Source organism: Trichoderma atroviride, chromosome 2 (genome assembly GCF_020647795.1).
Source record: "Trichoderma atroviride chromosome 2, complete sequence".
Classification (NCBI taxonomy): domain Eukaryota; kingdom Fungi; phylum Ascomycota; class Sordariomycetes; order Hypocreales; family Hypocreaceae; genus Trichoderma; species Trichoderma atroviride.
This window is the reverse complement of record NC_089401.1, coordinates 5,322,696-5,343,525: the sequence shown is the minus strand read 5'-3', so window position 1 is coordinate 5,343,525 and position 20,830 is coordinate 5,322,696. Positions and strand designations below refer to the sequence as shown.

The window sequence follows — 20,830 nt, the reverse complement described above, 5'->3', positions numbered from 1 at the left end:
TGCGCGTGAGATGAATTTGCATGACGTTTATGACCAATCAGGATATGAGAAGTTCATCTACGTGGAGGAGCTCATCATTGTCCGACATGATTCCGAGACGAACTGGGATGATTCGGACGGGCTCCTCTACTTGCCATGTCTGCCAGATAGGGTGTGGTTCATCGACGCGGAGACGGATGAGAAAATAAGCTGGGTTGAGAACCGAAGAAGATGCTATAAACATTTAAAACCTTGCAATTCAGAGTGAAGCAAAAGGCACTGAATAAAAAGGGCAGAAGCTTCAAACTAACAAGTCCTGTCTGGACCGTCTGAAAATGATGTAATATATATATTTATTAAAATATAGGAATGTAGTTTTGCTTTTAAAGGCTATGGGGTACCACAGAAGGAGTGCCAATCCATTCCAATTTATCGACACAAGTTTCGCCCATCCATAATCCCCTTGAAGTTTTTCATCATGCTGCGATGGGAACTAGATGATGGATTATTCCGAATCTCCTTTCTCACCCAGCCTTCGATCTTGTCTTTTGCATCTTCTATGCCGTACTTTATGACGGTATGGAAGTTTTCGGGCCATTGAACCTCTTTCCACTCTTTCTTCTTGGGATCTGTCTCGTCGGGGTCAGGTACTAGAGTTTCATTGTTCCCTTCACAAATTGAGCAAGGGAGGACCAATAAGAGCTGCTCATGATTAAATCACCCGTACTGCAAAGGGTGGCAATAGAAAATGGAGAACGATAATTACTAATATCACAAATGAGAGCATAGGTAAAAAAAAAAAAGTTTTGATAGACGGGACAACCATATGCAGCTTTTATGATAGGCTCGGCCACAAACAGCCTTTTTAAAGGTTCGGACACTATGTTAGTAATTTGTCCTAGGGAGATGGTCTAAATGGCTATTTGAAACCCGCGACTGCAAAATAAATATTCATATAAAGAATGGTAAGAGTACACTTTGTATTTTGGCCTTGATCTTGACCTATCGATAGACCAGCCCAAGCGCTCGCTTGAATGCTGACTGACACGTGCCTAACATTGATAAACCAAGACAACGCACGCCTCTATATCAACTGACCTCATCATCCTTATCATAAATATAATTGTGTGTCTTTTGAGCAGGAGCAAGTTGAACAGTAGTAATGAAGCGGTTTATTCGAGGCTGAAAAGAACACCCTGTACTCTTCCTCCATCCCCTTTAACTATGCTTCCATTTTTAGGTTGCTCTCTTTTCGTCTCTTTTTCTTTCCCTTTTACCACTCGCGATAAATCCCAAATATATATGTATATATATTTTCCGTAGCAACTAACTGCTCGCGCTTTCAATGAAGATACATATCTTTCACCACTTGTTGAATTTCTGTAGATTTCCGTAGGCTGCGCGGTCGTTAAAGCCTCTCTTACCGAAGCAATCTTTGTACATGTACTAGCTCTTCTTCAGGCCCCAAGGCTTACTTTGTTCCCTAGCTCTGCATTTTCATCTTACAAAGGAATGGACTTGTTCAAAGCGAAGCAAGTGTATCTTTCATAATCTGGTCATCCCAATACTAATTGGTCATGCCATTCCCAGGGAATACTTCTAACGGGTTCTTCAAAAGGTTTCGGTTTTTCACCTGTCCTCCAAATCGCGATGCCTAGGCGCTCGTAACGCAACACGCACTCGTCGGTGTTATAATTCTGCACACTCAAGAGCAAGCCAGCATTACGGCGAAGATGAGAATTAGATCCAAAAGAGAACTCTGCCTGAACGTTCCCTAGCCATAAAACCAGTACATCCTTTAAATCAATTTCTGTGGCAGAGCTACGCCGCACTATATAGTGCTTTTGATGGGCTGCGCTAAAAGATGCGGCGCCATTGATGTGGCCGTCGAGGAGAACCTTGAAGTCAAGGCCCCATCCTTTCACAGCTTGTAATGGCGTTATTTCTCCGGATTTCTCAGCTGCAGATAATAAAATGGGAAGCTGGCAGCATTTACCGGCGGCAATACAATTTCCATTTGAATCAATGTTGATGGTGGCCATGCTGTTTGGATCTCGGTATATCATAAGCGACCTTGGGACTGTCGACGCCTCTGTAATCCGCCAAGTATATCCTGGCTTTGGCTGCGAAACATGGATGAAGAACTGGCCTAAGATGGCGCTATTATGGTTGATGGCTGCTGCGAATTCAATAACCAGCTCTTCCATAGATGGGTTTTCCTCTGGCCTTGCTGATTTCCCGACGCAGAGGCCATAGATTTGCATGATGCCATAGACGCGGTCTTCACGCCTTTTCGTTGTGCGGTAGCGAGCCGTGCCAAACAGTACATTGGGGTTGGTGCTAAACAGATAATAGAAGCCAACCTGGAGTATGAGCTGCTGAACGCGGCGGATTGCGTTCATTGTCTTGTCCGGGTATGGCTGAGAATAGACTGATTTCGTCTTTTCAAGCGCCTTCTCCAGAGAAGTATAGACATTCTGGCAGTGGTTGATCAACATAGTCATGTATGTGCGCTGGTCTTGTCGCGCCACCTTCCAGGGCACAGACTCTCCTTCAGTAGAAAGAACAATGGCATCGTTTCGGAGAACGATTTCTTGCAGAGTCCATAGAGACGAAAACCATGGATCAGAAAAGAGGTATTCGGACACTTTGTGAAGCTTATCCATGACATCGTCAAAATCAACGTCCTCGTTACCAATGTCAACACGGTCGTAGAGCTGACCGCCGCATTCCAATATATCGTCGATGGCTTGAGCGAGTTGTATACTGTCCAGACGAGATAGCCAAACAAAGGTAGACTTTGCTTGCTTGAAAATACTAGCCTGCCGGCCTATCTCGACAGCCGCTTGTGTACTACCGCGGCGTTGATCTATGCAACCCACATCTATCCAAGCCCAGTCGACGCCAGTTCTGTGTATGCTTTGGATAACCTTTTGGAAATTTTCCGTGGTAAAGTGTGTTTCCTCTACTGCAGGTATTTCCCATGGGGTATTTTTGATAGGCAGTACGGGTGGGGCCTCGGGTCTGTCTTTGACTCTCCAACGGCCCCATGTATAAGACAGTGTGCTATACTCTGGCTCCTTTGCCGTGATATCCTTGTACTTATATGTATTGCAATCATCTCGAGGGATCGATGCCATGCTTGGTATATGGATTAGTCGCTGAGGCCAGTATATAGGGACGTCCAGCCATCCGTAGGGCAGCCGCCCATGCACGAAAGGATAATCCTATTCATCGTCAGCACAAGCATACCTAATGCTAGGGAGGGCTGTAATTTAGCCTGTATATACCATTGTAGTCCCTTTTATGTCAGTGTCATCATATCATTGATAGATGGTAAAATGAGCAGCTAGAAGCAGTTCAAAGACAGCCAGACATGGATGTTATACAACACGTGACATTGGGCATCAGCATTGATTCACTCATTCCCCAAAAAGTATTTTCTATCGGCCAGTCCTTGTGGTATCAAACAACACGCCGCATGGTGAACTTTGACAACATACAAGCAGGTAACGGCTCTCAGTGGCTTGGTAGTCTTTACCATTGCTGCATGTCTTATTTCTTGCTTATTTAAAGCAGCGCAGTAATTTCATCAAACACTATCGCCAGCTTCTTGGGGACGGTAAGGCTTCGTAAAGAGGGACCCGACAGAAGTCTAGAAGGCTTGATAACCTCGAATTTTCCACCTTCTTTGGTCGTATGCGCACACTACTGGGAACTGGAGCCTACTTTGACACTTTCTGTACTGACCAACGCCCTGATTTTGGCTGCGTGTTTTGGTGCAACAATCCCCCAGAGCCTCATCGTCGCTCAACAAACCCCGCACCCAGCCAAATCCTCGATTCTTGAGGTCGGATACATAACACAAGTTGTTGCGGGAGTGGCCTTGTACTGTTAGACAATCTCATGCTGCTTTCCAAGACTTCTCAAGCTCTCATTTCCCACTGCCCCGCACTCTATCGATTCTCCGCCACTCATCACATAATGAGCTCTGTTCAAAGGAGCCAGATCATTCGGGCACCATCCGAGGAGCCCGTCAACAACGTCAAGTCTCTATTTCTCGCAGGCACAACCACCGCCGTCGACAATGTGGACTGGCGCGAAACGTTATCTGCCTCACTCTCCATGTACCCGATAACCATCTTCAACCCAAACCGCCCAGATTGGGACAACACATGGCGTGAGGACATCACCTTTGACCCGTATCGGGAACAGGTCTTGTGGGAGCTCGACAAGCAGGACAAGGCTGACCTTGTCGTGGTGTATTTTCATCCAGCTACGGTGGCTCCTATAAGTCTGCTAGAATTTGGGCTTTCTGCACGGACTCCAGGCAAAGTCGTCGCTGTAGCTCCACAGGGCTATTCGAAGAGAGGAAACGTGCAAATTGTTTGTCACAAGTATGGAATTGAGTTCCTGGATAATATCGAGAAATTGCATGAGACTGTCATAAATAAGTTATCCCTTGAATAACTATCCAATATTCCCTAGTGCCTATGAAGGCTATGATAACACCGCAACCTCGGCGGGATCCTTCGCAAACTCTGGGGAACTTTGAGTTAGTTTGCGGGAGCAACAAAGTGTCAATGAGGGACTTGGTTGTACCAAGACTGGGCGGGATATAGTTTAATAGATGTATATTGTCTCTGAAGAGTATACTCAAGTCTTCAAGCCAGGTTGATCTTACAAGCAATCTGGCACTGATGATATTATGTCCTGGAAACAGTAGCCCAGCTTAGGGCTCACTTCGGCAACGGCATGATCTGTAGAGGAAGCGAAATGCTGGGATAGAGCAGCATGGAGGAGAGGGTCTTCAAAGCTCACTCTATTACCCCATGTACCTGAAATATTATTAATATATAGGCTTGATTAAAGAATAGGAAGTAATATTAAGTACTAGGCTAAGGAAGTGAAGTTGTTGCATCATTATTCCTTACCGACCTCTTCTCTTACTCTAGTCGCTACCTCCAAGCAGAGCTGGGCTATCGGAACATCGCGGATCATATCCAACACTCCCAGTTCTAGACCCGTCTCCCTTCGCAGCCAGTTTCGTAGTTCCACCGCAACCAAACTGTCAACACCGTACGCTGTCAGAGGCTTCTGCGTGTCAATATCCTCTAGGGACATGGCCATCAGCCGCGCTATCCATTCGAGCAGGCGCGTGTTTGTGATGCGTCCGGCAGCTCGCACATCTGCAGCTTCGACGATTTCGTCCTTCAGCGGCGGATTAACATTGATCTGGCCGTTCTGGATAGTCGCCGGGCCAGTGCTCCCGCCGGGCACACACAGGGTCGAGAATCGAGGCGTGTTCATCCAGTAATACGGTTCTTCGCCGGAGTAGCCGGCGGGAAGTGCCAGCGTGATGTTCGCTGGGTGAGATGGCGCATTAGGACCAAAACTGCCAGCAATGAAAGCACTAAGGTGAAGTGGGTTGGATGGTACGATACCGGCGAGCTGCAGATTTTGCATTGAGATGTCAACAAACTCGCCGGCCATCCAGCCAACACCCAAGACTGGGCCCATATCAATGGTCAAGGCGGCCTGCCCCTGGGAGCGCCGGTAATGAGCCAGGGAGTCTTGATACACATTACCAACGTGATAATTGGCTTGGCCACGGTATCCGATAATCCCTCCGCCTGAAGAAAGCATCACAAAAAAATCAAGATTCTGTGGCAACAATTCATGCAGGTATCGTGAAGCGTGTACCTGCGATGGGTTAGAGATGAACACCTCTGCTGAGAACTACCCAAGTCCGCTTACCTTTGATTTGACAGCCACAGTCCAGTCTTCTAGGCTCATTCGTTCGAAATGAGAATCCTGTAAATTCTTATCAGATTGGGGCTCATTGATAAACAGTATAGTAAAGACAGCAAAGTCTTACCCGTAAGACCATGGAAGCTATGATCGTTCCCTTGATCTGAGGCATGGTCGACTGAACGTCAGAAAGTACCTTCTTCAGTTCGTCCCTGTTAGAAGCATCACAGTCCCACGCCTTGGCGTTGATCCCTCCGTCATCTTTGAGACGTTGAAGATACGCTTGGTTGTCTGTATTTGTTGCAGCGGACCTGGAGAGGAATGCAACATTCTTTGCTCCAACCGATATGAGCCAGTTGGCTAATACCCTGCCAACGCCTCCCATACCACCAACTAGCAGGTAAGTGGCCGTAGGGTCAATGGGCATGTGTGGTGGTGGCAACTTGTACTATTGTATTATTAGCTTACGAGCCCTCAGAAGATGAACAGTGGCCCAGGCCAACTCACTTGTACATGACTGTCCGGCGACATACGAAGCACAATTTTGCCCATGCTTTTACCTCTTTGCATTTGGTGGAACGCCTGTTCTGCGGCCCTGTTCCGCAAATTGTATGATTAGAGAAGCCTTCAAGACACATAGTGCCACATAATATTTTACTTACCCAATTTCGAAAAGGTCGATAGGCTTAACAGGCTTGATAACACCCTTGTCAAGCAAATCTCGAAGTCCATCCATAGTCGCACGAGCCGATGCAACTGGCCAGCGCATGAAGTCATGGAGGTGAACACCAATAAAAGACCGGTTCCGAGCAAAAGGTCGCATTTCCAGTGTATTATTGGCTTGTACATCCGTTATACCTGCCGATATCATGTGAGAGTCTGTTCATTGTAGGTCCAAGAGAGAAGCAACTTACCAAGCTCCAAGAAACGACCAAACTCGCCAAGGCATTGCCAAGAAAGTTTGAGCGACTCCCCGGCGAGAGAATTAAGAATGACATCTAGAGCGTTATTATCAGTAAATTACACGATTCATAAGCCTGCGCGCCGACATACCAACTCCCTCATCTTTTGTCATACGCATCACTCCTTTTGCAAAGCTATTTCCCTGAGTGCTAAAGGTACGGTCTGTCGGGATGCCGTATGATTCTATGAGAAGTTGTTTCTTCTTGTCAGAGTCTACTGTGCAATAGATATCTGCTCCAATATGCTGTGCCAGGACAATAGCGGCCTGTCCGATGGCGTCTGCAGCCGAGTGTATGAGCACTGACTCCCCAGCTTGCAACCTCCCGGCTTGGAAGAAGCTGTAGTACACGGTTACATAGATTGCCATGGAACCAGCAGCATCCTCAAAGCTCATGGAAGCTGGAATCTCGAGCGCCGTCCACCACGGAAAGCGTGCGGACGTGCCGAGACAATTCTCAGCCCAAGCCCAAACCCGATCGCCATGCTTTAGTCTCTCAGCTTTGGTGCCGACTCGGGTGACTGTGCCGCTGCATTCGAAACCAAAGATGCTCGAGTATTTCAGCTTGCCTAACACGGTAAGTAGATCTTCTGGATTTAGACCTGCAGCTTTAACATCAATCTCAGCCCAGTCATCTGGGAGAGGGACACGGGCTTCCTTGTCCACTTCAAAGCACATTCCCTCGAGTAGACCTGCCTGCTGGACAACAAGCTTGACAGGCTCCTGTATTTGGCCATACGGCAGAAGCTGCACCGGGCCACGCCCTTCTTGTCTCCGGATTATGTCTTCAAATTCTGCAAGTCTCAGTAAACGGGGTATCTGCGGGATTCGATTGCGTATAGCGAATTCGCGCTCCTTTGTAATACCCGCTCTGTGAGATAAAAGAATTGTACTGACAAGACTCAAAGACTCTTGTTCAACTAGACCAGTATTCACATCCAAGTCGATCAATATAATATTAACGTCGCTTTCGTTAATGAGTGTCCTTGTGAGACCTGTAACAAGACTCAATTCGGGGTTTGACGAGTCGACGCTGGCTCCGCTTGTCATCCAACAAACCGCAGCGGATCCATATAGAAGCTCTTTCAGCTTTTTGAAATCTTCCTCCTGAATGTCCCAAAGGAATGGCTTTTCTAGCTCGAGAAGACTCAGGCAGTATGTCCTTGTTATTTGATTGGTCGAGAGTGATTCCCAAGTAACCACTGAAACATCTCGAATCGAAGTCGACAGAAGTTTCTGCAACCTCAATGCCGGTGAATTAGGATCGGGCGGGCTATTGACGATGATACGTAGAGGGGCTTCCTCCCGAGGCAAGAGATCGGGTGTGGTCTTGAGCTTCGTAGACACAAGCAGAGACGCTGGAGCTGGTGGTGAGTGGAACTCTACATCAACACCGCTGAAGCCTGTTCTGCGTAGAGCATCGTCCCACCTCGGCGTGCTAAGCAAAGGTCCGCCCTTGCGGTCGTCGTCTTCGCCAAGCCACCATCCAGGCAGTGTGCCCATGATGAGACTCATGTAGAGTTTACTTACAGTACCCTCGGCCAGTACGAGTCTTCCTCCCGGCTTGAGAAGACTTCGGCAGTGGTTAAGTGTAGTTTCAATATTCTTTGTTGCGTGAAGAACAGCCGATGCCACAATTATATCGAAGCTATCAGGCTCGAAACCTTGGTTCAGGGGATTCTGTTCAATATCGAGGGTTTTAAATTCCATCACTGAAGCATCTTGTGAGAACATGGCAGAAGCATTGCCAAGAAAGCCAGCAGATATATCTGTAAAAACATAACGGCGGGCCATGGAGCTGCCATCTGTATTGCGGAGCCGGTCCAGGATCTTGGCAGTTGTGCCACCAGTTCCTGCACCGATTTCGAGAATCGTAGCTTGGCCGGCCATCTTGTGGGCAAGCAACCCCATGTATTCTGATACAGCAACATTGAAGGTCGTGCCAGTTGCGTTGCTGTATGACTTGGTCAGCGATGCCTTTCAGCTCATCCAGGTCTAAAATGCTTAGCTTACTAAAACTCATGAAGAAGCTTCCCTTCCAGCATTACTTCCAGTGGCTGGATGGTGTTCTGGAAGATGCTCTGCTGCCCTCTTCCAATGCGACTCACCATCTCCAATACTACTCCTCCTGGTCCGTTGCCCTGAGCCGCTTCTGCAAACGATTCCGCTTTGTCCACAAATGGATGCGTAAGAAGATCGCTTCGCCGCTCAACGGTATCGATCATCCACTCATAGTAGTATTTAAGCGTGCCAGACTTGGGAACAAAGCCTTTGCCTTCGCCTGACAGCCACTCAAGCGACTTTCTAACGTAGGAGAAAGTGATGAGCTCAATCACGTTATCCCACTCTCCCTCCAACGGGTCGGACGGTACGCGCGATGCGATGATCTCTTGCACCTGGTTTGGTGCGAGGAGGTCAACGTCTGCTCCCCACACGGTCTGCCAGCAAAGCCCGTCGTTTGGTGACTGTGGCGTAGGCTCAGATTTGCCAAGGTAGGTGATCTCAACACCTTTAGCAATGAAAATCGGTGCATTAGTCTGGGAATCCAGCACAGTAACCGTGCATTTGGCACCGTGGTTGCTCTGCGCATCTCTGGTCGCCGACGCTTTGAACATATGGCCAGGATTCCTCGCAATTTGTGCGTCCATATACAAGCTTTCAAGCCTGGCTGCGACTAACGGAGCTGCCAGGCCCTCTCCGTTGGATGACAGCGTGCTAAGTGCTGTTTGCGCGAGGGCATCGAGAGTGGCGGGATGGATGATGTGAGGATGTTCAAATTTGCCTGGCATGACGGACTTCGTGTCTGGGATAATAATCGCGGCGCGAGTCCTGTCGGAGCCTTGGTGGATATTGTACAAGTTCCGGAACATAGGCCCAAATTCCATGCCAACTTCGGCTGCCTTTTCGTAAAAATCTGCAACTGGACGCTGACAGTGTTTTTCTGCATCCATGTATGCGTCGAGATACCGCTGCCGCTCGAGCTCAATTTCGTGCGCCAACTCGGAGCCCACTGCTGGTTTGTTATGGACACGAATCTTGCCCTTACAGTGTGCCTGGAAAGAAAAGTCATCTCTTCCACCACGGGAAGATACGGTAAAGGTCGACCACGGACTTCCTGTCGATTCCCGAGTAGAACCAACCTGTGTCACTGTCTCAATGCCTTGATCATCATCCGATATTTGTAAGGGGGGCATCAAAAACTACATCTTGTAGCTCGAAGCCCGCAATCTCCGTCAGAGGGTCAGCAAGCTGGCACATAGCCTCGATAACTTCTTTGATGATTAGGACTTGCACTAAAATCGGATCAGAGGGCCACCACTTACCCATGATTATATAACCAGTTCCCGGATAGAGTGTTCTAGATTGCACCTAATACAATTATATTAGCTTTAGCCCACGTACATTTCGCCCTTTGCCCACCGACACAGTCACAACAAGAAAAAGAAGAAGAAGAAGAAGAAGAAGAAGAAGAAGAAGAAGAAGAAGAAGAAGAAGAAGAAGAAGAAGAAGAAGAAGGAGACATCGTCCAACTCACTTTGTGGTCAAGCATCCAGGGGTCATCGCGAATCCGTAGGAACTTTCGCCATTGAGGGACCATAGATCCTAAAACAGGGGCACCCAAGAGTCCCGTATGAGGATACCCTTTTGAAAGGAACTCACGTAATGCCGTGGTCTCGGCCGAGTATGATATAGAATGGTTGAAAGGGTATGGCGGGAGGTCCACCAGGATCGTGGCGTCCGAGGTCGCCCCATTGACTATCGAAAGATTGACGGGACTGCCGAGGCACCAGAGATCACCAGCTGCGGCAAGCATCGTATCATAGGCGCTATGGGCGCGTCGAAGGGTGTTAATATAGGGGACGACTACTGGCTTATCTCCGCTACTGCAAATCTCAAGACAGTATGTACGGAGAGCTGAGTGAGGGCCAATCTCTACAATACCGTCGATGAACGAACCAGGCTCTCCGCCCGAGACGCCCCTTGGGTGGTGAAGAAGAGCGCATAGTGCAGCAGTGAAGTTAACTGGGCTTCTAAGGTTCTCGGCCCAGTATTGAGGGCCGAGAGCGCTCAAGTCAAGAAGTTCGCCGCGGACAGAAGAAAAGAAAGGGACAGCGTCCCATCGATCAGGAGAGTCCTGCTCAGCTGAAAAGGCTGTTATCTGAGTAAGATAGGCTGCTGCTGCCGAGTCCATATGCGGCGAATGATAGGCCACTTTAACTTTTAGCCTGGTGAATCCAATACCGGCTTTGTCTAGGACAGACTGAAGTTCATCAAGAGCGGCCTTGTCTCCAGATACAGTACAGTTCGAGGGACTGTTATAGCAAGCAATAATGGCGACCCCGTGTTTTAGGTCGCGTAGAATGGGTGCAATAGTCTCGCCACTAGCTCTTACAGCTGTCATACCACCATTTAAGTTGGGGTTAAGTTCAATGCTGGAAGCAGATATACCACGATAGTAGGCCATTGCAATAGCAGCCCGACGAGATAGACCTCCAGCGGCGTAAGCAGCAGCTATCTCTCCGCTCGAGTGGCCAACGACTGCAGCAGGCTGGACTCCACAGGCGTGTAATAAATCCACAAGACCTATCTGGAGAGCTGTGCACACTGCCTGACTTAATTCCGCGGTATCCAGCCGAGAGTCTGCCTCACTGCGATGGAGTTCTTCCAGCAAACCCCACGAGCACCCGAGGGACTTCAGAGTGCTATCGCATGATGCAACCGAGGCTTGAAACTGTGGGTAGGCAAACAATTCTCGTCCCATTGCGTACCATTGGGCACCTTGGCCAGTGAAAGCAAAGCCAAGACGAGGCGCTTGGGATGATCTCACAGGGACCGATATTGAGGCTAGTGACTTTGGAATAGCTTCAACGTTCGAAACTATTACATACGCTTTCCAAGGGAGGACACTGCGCTTCTCAGAGAGAGTGAAGGCAAGATTCTGTAGAAATACCGTGATGTCTTTGTCTTTTTGCTGTTTGTTGAGGTATGTATCGAGTTGCTGGGCTACTCTACCGGTGCCTTGCTTGTCTTGGGCCGATATAGGGAGTAAAACTGGCCTGCTCAGGCCATTTTTCACGCTGCCATTTATCCCTTTTATGAAGATGCTGTTGTGTATAGCCTCTGGACCATGACAAGTGTGAAAATATGAGCTGGCGTCTTGTACGATGCAATGGGCATTTGCACCGCCGATTCCAAAAGAGTTGACACTCGCGATTCGTGGGCCGGGATTCTTCCACGGGGTAAGTTCGGCAGCAACCTGTCATGAACGGGAGGTGTCAATTTAATGGCTCAAATTTATCGTGATATAGAATCGGAGAAGATGAATGCGAGTAGTACGCTGAGTTGGCATGGAAGATTGGGATTGTTTTCAGGAATGCGGGCCAATAGAGCTCAGTGTCAAACTTATCACATCAACCCAAATCAAAGATTCTAGACGCACCTTGATAGTCGAAGGAAGGTTGATTCTCGGACTCAATTGTTCAAACCTGTATTTCCTGATGGTTGGTCACTTGCTACAATCAGTCATACTCGATGATGGCGTACCAAATATTGGGCGGGATCAACCCGCGCTCCACAATGAAAATTGCCTTCATCACTCCAGCAATACCTGCCGTAGCTTCAGTGTGGCCGATGTTTGTCTTCACAGATCCGATAAATAAATCTGAAGAACGTCCGGGGCCAAATACTTCGGAAATTGCACTCGTTTCCACCGCGTCTCCCACTTTGGTGCCGGTACCGTGCGCCTCAAAGTATCCTGTTTCCAGAGGTGACAGACCAGCTGTCTCATAAGCAGTGCGAATCAAAGCTGCCTGTCCAACCGAGCTTGGGTGCCCAACAGCAGGTGACTTGCCGTCATGATTGCACGCTGTTCCCCGAATGATGGCTCGAATAGGGTCACCATCACGAATGGCATCGTCGAGGTTCTTTAAGATCAAGGCCCCGAACCCCTCGCCGCGGGCGTAGCCGTTTGCCTTGTGGTCAAAAGCCTGCGACTTGGAATCTGGTGAGAGCATACCTCCGGCGCTTAAAAACATGGCCGCATCAGGCCCGAGAAGTAGATTTGATCCGGCTGCGATACCCTATTTGCATCACATGTTACATAGTGCTCTTTGTGTAAGATGAGGATGATAAGGGGGAAAATATTCTCACCATCTGTGATTCTCCTCGGACAATGCTTTGGCAAGCAAGATGTAAAGCTACCAGACTAGAGGAACATGCACTATCCAGAGTCATGCTGGGGCCTTTGAGGTCGAAGAACCATGAGACGCGGTTGGCGGCAAGCGCACCCCAAAGTCCCGCTGCCGTGTATTGGCCCAAATTATCATTGTCACGTATCAAGAGATCCCGGTAATCCCCTCCAAAAGCACCAACAAAACAACATGTCTTTGACCCCTTGATAGCATCGATGGACAGACCGGCTATATTGTTTACATTAGAAATGGTCACAATGTGTATACTGAAAACAAAACCCACCATTTTCTAATGCCTGATATGAAACTTCAAGAAGATTCCGTTGTTGGGGATCCATTTCTTCGGCCTCTTTTGGCTTGATAGAGAAGAACGGAGCATCAAAGGTTAATGGATCTTCTGCTAAAAAGTGTGCTTTGCGAGCGGTAATCTAAAACACAGTCAACAAGAGCGCCGAGCAAGCTGGAGGATCTATATACGGCATTTGTTCTACCATAATGAGGATGATAGAAGGCATCAGAATTATATCTGGACTTTGGTACGTCAGATTGCGCTGAGCGTGCCGCCACGAGCATGTTCCAGAAGCCCTCGGGGGATGAAGCGTCCCCTGGGAGCCTGGCACCCATGCCGATCACTGCGACACTCATTTCGGCGGGGGTGAAAGAGGAATCAATTTGAATAAAGATAAAGAGAATAATAGTATAGTTTGCTTTCAGTGCTCCACGCGAATGGCTCACTTTATGCTGGATAGCGTTCTGATGACTCTCTATGCCTAGGAAACAAGGAAAAGCTCAGGCAAAGAGAAGATGGGTTGGACAATTCTTGAAAGTATTACCCCTCTTTCTGCTGAATAATTGGATATATTGAATGGATATAACAAATTACCTGTTTTTGCAATACGTAGGACAAGAATCACAACGCAGAGGGGGCAAGGCTATAATACAACGCTGATTAATACTGCCTCTGGATTCTTCACAAGTCAAGGGTCTAAGTATCTATATGCTTACTTAAGAGAGATAAAGTAGCTTTCTCATAATTCCAAGGGATATGGCGACATGGAGGAAAAGATCTCAGACGCTTAATCTCTTACCAAATTCACTTAAAACATCAGCGACATGTGGGCTTTAGCGGATAATAAAAAGTACTATTGAATACTAGGCTAGAGAGGTGTCTTATTTATACAGTGGAATCTAAACTTTTAAATAACACTAAAGCATATAAGTACATACTGGGGGGGGAATTTGATAAGGGTAAGGCAGTAATAGAAGTAGACGGGCATTGAAGAGAAGGGTGGGCACACACACCCTATCTTTACCTATGCCTTATGTAAGGTGTGAACAAGAAAACCTGGCGTCAGAAAAGAAGTATACGTATCTCGTATCTTCTCTTCAGCATCATTTGCTGCTCTCTGGTGCATTAAACTAATGCATTGCTACCACGGCAACAAATATTGTTCAACATTTCAAAGCAAAAAGGCAGAAAGTCGCGTGTGCAAAGCTTACTGACATGGCGCTACTTGCAAACCTGGGCAACCTCTCGTCTACTAACGCGGATGTGGTTTTGGGCTTCAGGGAGGTGGGCTTGCCGAGCACATGTGGCGACGTAACGGAGGTAGTTTCAGTTGTATTGGGAATTTTACATTGGCTGAGCCAGATCGAACCCGACGTCATTGTGGTGGAATTCGGTGTAAGCTTTCTAGGATTCTATAGCACAGAGAGTATTCTATGCTCATCCGTATTCCGAAAGCACATCGCCGCTATGATCATGTCGGCGAGTGTCCCAGTCGCCGCATGGAGAGCCAAACAGATAACGGACACCCTGGGCAGCGAATATTAGTATCCGACATTTCTCTCCCCAGGACATATTCTCTTGGCTGGTTCTCTGGAGCTTGGTATCGCCTTCGTCTCTGTAAGCGGAAGCTATTCCAAAAGGCTATAATGGCTAAATGTCGAACTCTTACCAATCCAGACCGCTCGCATACGATCTTCTTTAATGAGCAAAGTGCCATATTTAGATGTCTAGACCTGATTGATGATATGATTAACCGGGGTTTGCAGACCAAGGTGATACTCAAGCGGCCGACTGCAATGAGCGCACAGTTCGCCACAAGCTCAGGATTACAGTCCCTTAACAACTAAGGCCCGCTCGCTCTGAGCTTACAGGTACTACCGTCAAGCACAACTAGCAATCATTTAAAATGGTACAACTAAGCGTTACGATTTATTTTCTATCGCATCAATCAAACCTGGGAGACTGTACAAAGCAGAGAAAGAGATATATGAAACGCTATCTCAAGGAATATGCTTCGCCTTTCCAGAACTCTGTCAAGTTCTCTAACAATGGACGATCGTTTGGATCGACTTTCATGCAATTTTCCACAATTTGGACCCATTGAGATGGAAGGTTGTTGTTTCCTGTCCAGGTGACCTGAACATCATCGGGGTGCTCAACCTCGTCAAAGTCGTTGGCTATCTGGCTCAGAAGCATCCACATGGTCCTCCCTAACGCAAACACCTCTGCCAGCTCAATAGCTTTAGGGCAACTCACTTGCCACTCTGGGAAGACATTCCAAACATTAAAGGTCTCCTGTCCACTGCCTTCGGGCATTTTCCGACGTTCTGGGCCCGTATATTTGGTGTAGGCCAGCCTCGTCGGTCCGTTCTCCTTGATATTCTGTTCTTCCACGTCCCAGGTCCCGTCTGCCTCGGGGGCGAGTGTGGTTGCTGGTGCACCGCTTTGTTCCCAGTCAATAAGGATCAGGTTCCCTTGGTCGCCAATAATAAAATTCCCGGGCTTTATATCCATGTGGAAAGTATGCGCGACCCTGTGGGTGTGCGTTATCGCCAGACACATTTGATGACACCATTTAGCTTTTTGCTGCAAGGAGATGTGCGATTCTCTTGCATTGGCTGCTTCAATTGCGTTACGAAGGTCACCTCCAGCGAAGTAAGTCGATAGATGACCAACAAGCACAGTGTTCTGATTGGAGTCGCGAACCGATACTAGGTTCAGTGGTGGCGATTGGATGTTTGGATGGCGTGGCATGTTCGCGATTAATTTGCTAGAACGTCTCCAAACATCGACCATGGTGCGGGTCAATTCGTCGTCGTCATCGTGAAGTTGCAGGTACGTTTGAAAATCAATCCCTTTGAAGACAAACGTTGATACTTTGCCTGCATCTTCAAACTGCACCCGCTTGGAGCAGCCTCTGCCGCCCAATGCCTCGAGTAGGACAATCTCGGAGATGTCAAGAATACGAGGAGAATGGCCCTGAGCAACCAAGTCGCTTGGCTCGATATCACGGAGGAGCGCGAGATACTGCTTAAAGAGCGGTTCTTGGTAAGCTCTCCAGACAATCTCCTGGGTCTCTCCAGGAATGATATCAACTACAACACCAGGGTCGACAATTGCGGGGTCCATGATGCAATGAGGCCAGATCATGGCTATGGCAGACCATAAAGCGCTTCGCATTGAGCTGCGATTCTGGAAAGTGAATGCCCCATCCGGCACCTCGAGATCGTGATAGCAGCAGACAATCCGGCTTGGCAACGACTGGGGCAAGCTGTCATGGCTCCGCTGGAAACGGAAAATCATTGCCTTTCCTTGTCCAAGTACTTGGGCATAGACAATGGTTTCATCTTCGTCGCCCCAGATGCTGTCGGGGGTAACGCCGAGCGCTTCAAGGGCTTGTCCTTCTCCCATGATCACTCCGACGTTCAAAATTGAAGAAGGGTTGGTTTGAGCGGATGAGAGACAATATGGATCGGTCGAGCAAACGACGAAGGAGAATTTGGCGGGGTAGGTCGCTGGCCGAAGGAGACACCACACAAAGTAAGGGGCACAGGCCAGGTTATGGTATGGGCTGAAAACCCTGTAATTTGAGGCTCTGCAAAAGCCCATGAGATATTGGTCGGATCTGGCAACGTCTCTGTACCATGGGACATTACAAGCAACAAGGCGGAGATGCATCGCATCACACCAATTTCTTGGCGCTATACTGCTGATGGTATTGTACCGTATGACTTCAGTGGTGATGAGACCACATTGCTGCCCAACGATGAGAGATATGATGCTTTTGTGCAGGAACTGGGCAATTCCCTTTGAGAACTGCAAGTTGACCAGCTTTTAGGTCTCTGCCACGTAGGAAACTCCAATATGCAAAGCTCCGCAACAATGGAGTTCACTTCTGGTCGGGCCAATGCCACTGTGCCCAATATGATGTAGAATATTCAGATGGACAGCGCAGCAGTTGAAGCGGCCTGGCAGTTCGGAAAACAAGGTAAAGCTATATATATACCTCTCCAGCGTACAAAATACTTAGTTCGAATAGACACGGCTGAACATCTGGAGCCAGTTGTGTTCAAGAAATGCAAAAATAAATGCGAATACAAGACAAATACTGGAAATCATGCTCAGAGACACTTGGCAACGAAAAAGTGAGGAGAACGGCCCTAACCAGGAGCAGAGTTGGGTGAAGCATGGTTGAGAGAAGCTGCAGCTCTAGAAGCTGCGAAGCCAGGAGATGAAGAGTCAGCCACGGTTCTTGCTGGGATCGCGGTCGAAAGAGGGTTGATGGAAAGGAAAAGTTGGCTCGGTGTGTAAGGTGATGGTGACCTGGTGATGTCAATCTCGGGATGTAGTCGGACTCGGAGCCGGCCATCATTTCCGCAGCTGTTGCGACGGTGCGGCTGTCCCACCCGGATCCGATGGCCCCACTACACGTAGACAGAGGCCTTAGCCACTACTACTACCAGTATCTCTGCTCTAATGAAGAAATCTATATGGCCCACCACAGGCTGGGGGTCAGCCTGTGTCAGAAGGAGGGATAACCGTCACGACCAGTTGTGGGGCGGGGATGATATATCCTGGGCGAGAAAGGGTGAAGCCGACGATATCATTCATCTTGAGGACGAAATAGCTCTTAGCAGCTTGCTCCCGCGAGGCACCAAAACCTGGCATGGAGGAGAATTTGAGTCGACCATTGATCTAGTCCTGGCGTCGGAAGACCTAGCGACAAATATGATTGGATGCACACCTATGAAAACAGATCATGGGTCGGGTCATCAGGCGATAGAGACGGTCTTTGAAGCACAGCTGCCTGAACAAATACAGCATGACGCTTTGCTTTTAAAAATGCACCATGGAAGGAAATCAATGCCATGATTGCCAAGAATCTGGACGGACTCCAGACTCAAGGCACTGTACAGCAGAATACAGACGTTATAATGGCTAAACGTTGGATGAGCCTTGACTTTAAGAGAAACCTGACACAACAAGCTCTCACCAAGAGAGTCTCCCTGATTTCGTAATCAGACTGCTCGCGTATTATCTTGTTTAATGAGCGCAGTCTACCATTTTAGATATCTAGGGCTCAATATTAGATAGATCCCCTGTTTATTGGGCTATCTTTAAACTTATTGGTGGCGAGAGCTCTTTATTGAATTGAGTATATATAACCAATTTGGACCAGTTTCATCAACATCGGCTCTAACCAGGTCCCTCTTAGAGACTTGGCGTTGATTAGTCAGCTCGCGTAGCTCAGTTGGTTAGAGCTTCGTACTAATACTTCAGCCTTGGTTGAAATCTTGGTAATGCGGAGGCCGCAGGTTCAAGCCCTGCCGTGAGCATCTTTTTTTTTTTTTTTCCGCTTTGTGATCAATATAATTGTCACGACCAATAGTTAATCATGCTGTAGCCAAAAGTCGACCTTGGTTGAATCTTCGTAATGTGGATGTTGAAACTGCCAGGAGCATTGCCCACGTGCTTCATCTGGAATCCTTGGTTAATTTTTCTGATTCTGTATATACACTTCCTATTTTCCTCCTACCTTAGTTATCTCAAAGACATGTATTCATTCTTTTGCCTACCTAGCTATGTGCACTCTTGTAAGCGCTGCCGCAAATCTTCCTTACGCACTTTATCCGGCATTCTTTTCCTACATCTCATTTCCGATCAGTGTGTATGCGTTCAATCTTATCATTCGCTCGCTACCTCACTTCGTTATGTACTACTTCTTTCCTTGACGAAATATCAACAAAACAAAAAAGGAGAAAGAGTATGTAGCACGTAATGTCTTTTTTTCTTTTCTTTTTACTCTTTGTCAATCAGCTCATCAAACAAAGGCTTCAAGCTCTTTGCGCTCTTCTTAGGGAACCTCTGCTGTCCATTCTCGTAATCCACATACGTCACCCCAAATCTCGTCACGTAACCATCCGCCCACTCAAAATTGTCCATCAGCGACCAGGCGAAATAGCCCTTTACATTCACGCCGTCCAGCGTCACGGCCGTAACCATGGCGCGGATGTAGTCGTTGTAGTACTTGACTCGGAACTCATCCTCGAGGATCTTCTCCTTGGGCAGATCGTTCTCGCCCTTGATGCTGGTGCCGTTCTCCGTCACGTAAATCCGGGGGTAGTTGTATCGCTTGCTGATCCAGACGAGGAAATCACGGAAGCCGGCCGGGCAAGGGCGCAGCCATGGAGATTGCGTCTCTGGGCCGATGCACTGGCCTTGCTTGTTGTAGAACAGGCAGTCGACGTTGCCCACGGTGTCGTCAGCAGTGGCGGGCGAAGTGCGGTGGCGGATGTAGTTGGATGTGTAGTGGTTCATGCCGTAGAAGTCGTTGGAGCCCAGAACAAAGGCCTTCTCCTCGGCTGTGAACGTTGGCAGTCGATCTCCGAGCTGTCTACGCATAGATGCAGGATATTCTCCCAGGTAGATTGGGTCGGCAAACCACGCCGTGAAGAATTCCAATCTACGTTCAGCCGCCTCCCTGTCAGCGGGGTCTGAAGAGTCCCAGGGATAAGTAAAGTCGCCGTTGAGGACAATGCCGATCTGGCTGTCGTCGGTCGTCTTGAACTCCTCTCGATAGGCCTTTACAGCGCGGCCATGAGCAACGAGGATGTTGTGACCAACAGTCCAGGGCTCTGAAGTGCTCTGACGTCCTGGAGCAAAAGTTCCGGAGCCATAACCTGGGATGGCGGAGCAAAGAGGTTCGTTGAAGGTAATCCAGTTCTTGACTTTGGGCAGTGACTGGAACATGATGCGAGCATAGTTTTCAAAGTCCAGCGGGAACTCGTCACGGTTCAACAAGCCGCCATATCGCTGGTGCAGCTCCTCGGGCAGATCCCAGTGGAAAAGCGTGATAAAAGGGGTAATGCCCGCCTCGAGCAAGTCGTCGACAAATTGCGCATAGTGGTTGATTCCTGCCTTGTTGACGGGATCGTTGCGGCCGCCCTTGGGGACGATTCGAGACCAAGAGATGGAGAAGCGGTAAGACTTGGCTCCAAGCGATTTCAGAAGCGCAATATCCTCGGCCGTGCGGTTGTACGAGTCACAGGCCGTGACGCCGGATGTGCCATCGGCAATCTTGCCGGGGATGGCGCAAAAGGTGTCCCAGATGCTGGGAGCGCGGCCGTCTTTGTCGATGGCGCCTTCGATTTGATAGCTGTAGATGATGTGTAAGTGGCTGGACAAAAGGATATTGTGTGGCTTGTTTTTGATATAAACTGAACGAGACTCACGCAGCCGTAGCAAAGCCCCACTGAAAGTCTTTGGGCAACATTTTCAAGAGATTACACTTTCCTTCTCAGGAAAAAAAAACAGGAAGAAAGGTATTCTTGAAACCAGGTGCACAACCACTTAAGAGATCATGCAATGCACGCTTCCACTCAGCTAACGAGACGGGTGGGAATTAGCCTCAAGGGCTGGATATATATAATTGCCCCTCCCATCCAGCCTAAGATTCGGAAAATAAACATGGAGAAATACAAGATACGCTCACAGCCCGCATGGCGTATTTTCCCGGATAATGGTGGTGCCCTGCCATGGGTACCTGCGCATTTAGCCAAGCTACGGTTGGGACGTCCGTTTTAACCAGCAAGTGCTACTGATAATAGTGGTACGGTTAACCCATGCTTCGAGGCTAAGATAATAGGGCCTTCTACCCCG

At 48.3% G+C, this 20,830-nt stretch overlaps 6 protein-coding genes and 1 non-coding gene across 7 annotated transcripts; 1 reads left to right on the top strand and 6 right to left on the bottom strand.

The window, feature by feature from the left end:
* Positions 1–1,291: 1,291 nt before the first annotated feature.
* On the bottom strand, positions 1,292–2,303 carry TrAtP1_004598 (uncharacterized protein). Its single transcript, XM_014084072.2, has one exon. It carries the CDS (start codon positions 2,241–2,243, stop codon positions 1,536–1,538), a length of 708 nt encoding a protein of 235 aa, XP_013939547.2. The 5' UTR covers positions 2,244–2,303; the 3' UTR covers positions 1,292–1,535.
* Positions 2,304–4,902: 2,599 nt separating this feature from the next.
* TrAtP1_004597 (uncharacterized protein) lies at positions 4,903–11,453 on the bottom strand (the record flags this gene model as incomplete). The annotated part of the gene is made up of 10 exons (XM_066112372.1): positions 4,903–5,682; positions 5,737–5,793; positions 5,858–6,178; positions 6,238–6,325; positions 6,393–6,588; positions 6,645–6,728; positions 6,784–8,645; positions 8,705–9,831; positions 9,896–10,060; positions 10,227–11,453. The coding sequence occupies 10 exons, from the start codon at positions 11,451–11,453 to the stop codon at positions 4,903–4,905; spliced, it is 5,907 nt and encodes a 1,968-aa protein (XP_065968456.1).
* Positions 11,454–12,210: 757 nt separating this feature from the next.
* Positions 12,211–13,527, bottom strand: TrAtP1_004596 (uncharacterized protein; the record flags this gene model as incomplete). The annotated part of the gene is made up of 4 exons (XM_066112371.1): positions 12,211–12,771; positions 12,842–13,110; positions 13,166–13,310; positions 13,360–13,527. 4 exons carry the CDS (start codon positions 13,525–13,527, stop codon positions 12,211–12,213), a joined length of 1,143 nt encoding a protein of 380 aa, XP_065968455.1.
* Positions 13,528–15,166: 1,639 nt separating this feature from the next.
* TrAtP1_004595 (uncharacterized protein) lies at positions 15,167–16,582 on the bottom strand (the record flags this gene model as incomplete). The annotated part of the gene is made up of 1 exon (XM_066112370.1): positions 15,167–16,582. One exon carries the CDS (start codon positions 16,580–16,582, stop codon positions 15,167–15,169), a length of 1,416 nt encoding a protein of 471 aa, XP_065968454.1.
* A 1,101-nt stretch (positions 16,583–17,683) lies between these two features.
* On the bottom strand, positions 17,684–17,839 carry TrAtP1_004594 (uncharacterized protein; the record flags this gene model as incomplete). Its single annotated transcript, XM_066112369.1, has 1 exon — positions 17,684–17,839. The coding sequence occupies one exon, from the start codon at positions 17,837–17,839 to the stop codon at positions 17,684–17,686; it is 156 nt and encodes a 51-aa protein (XP_065968453.1).
* Positions 17,840–18,407: 568 nt separating this feature from the next.
* TrAtP1_004593 lies at positions 18,408–18,507 on the top strand. The gene has a single exon. It is a non-coding gene; the product is annotated as a tRNA-Ile (tRNA).
* Positions 18,508–18,729: 222 nt separating this feature from the next.
* On the bottom strand, positions 18,730–20,548 carry TrAtP1_004592 (uncharacterized protein). The gene is made up of 2 exons (XM_014084068.2): positions 20,404–20,548; positions 18,730–20,327 (listed from the first exon to the last, which is right to left on the bottom strand). The coding sequence occupies exons 1-2, from the start codon at positions 20,442–20,444 to the stop codon at positions 18,971–18,973; spliced, it is 1,398 nt and encodes a 465-aa protein (XP_013939543.2). The 5' UTR covers positions 20,445–20,548; the 3' UTR covers positions 18,730–18,970.
* Positions 20,549–20,830: the final 282 nt, after the last annotated feature.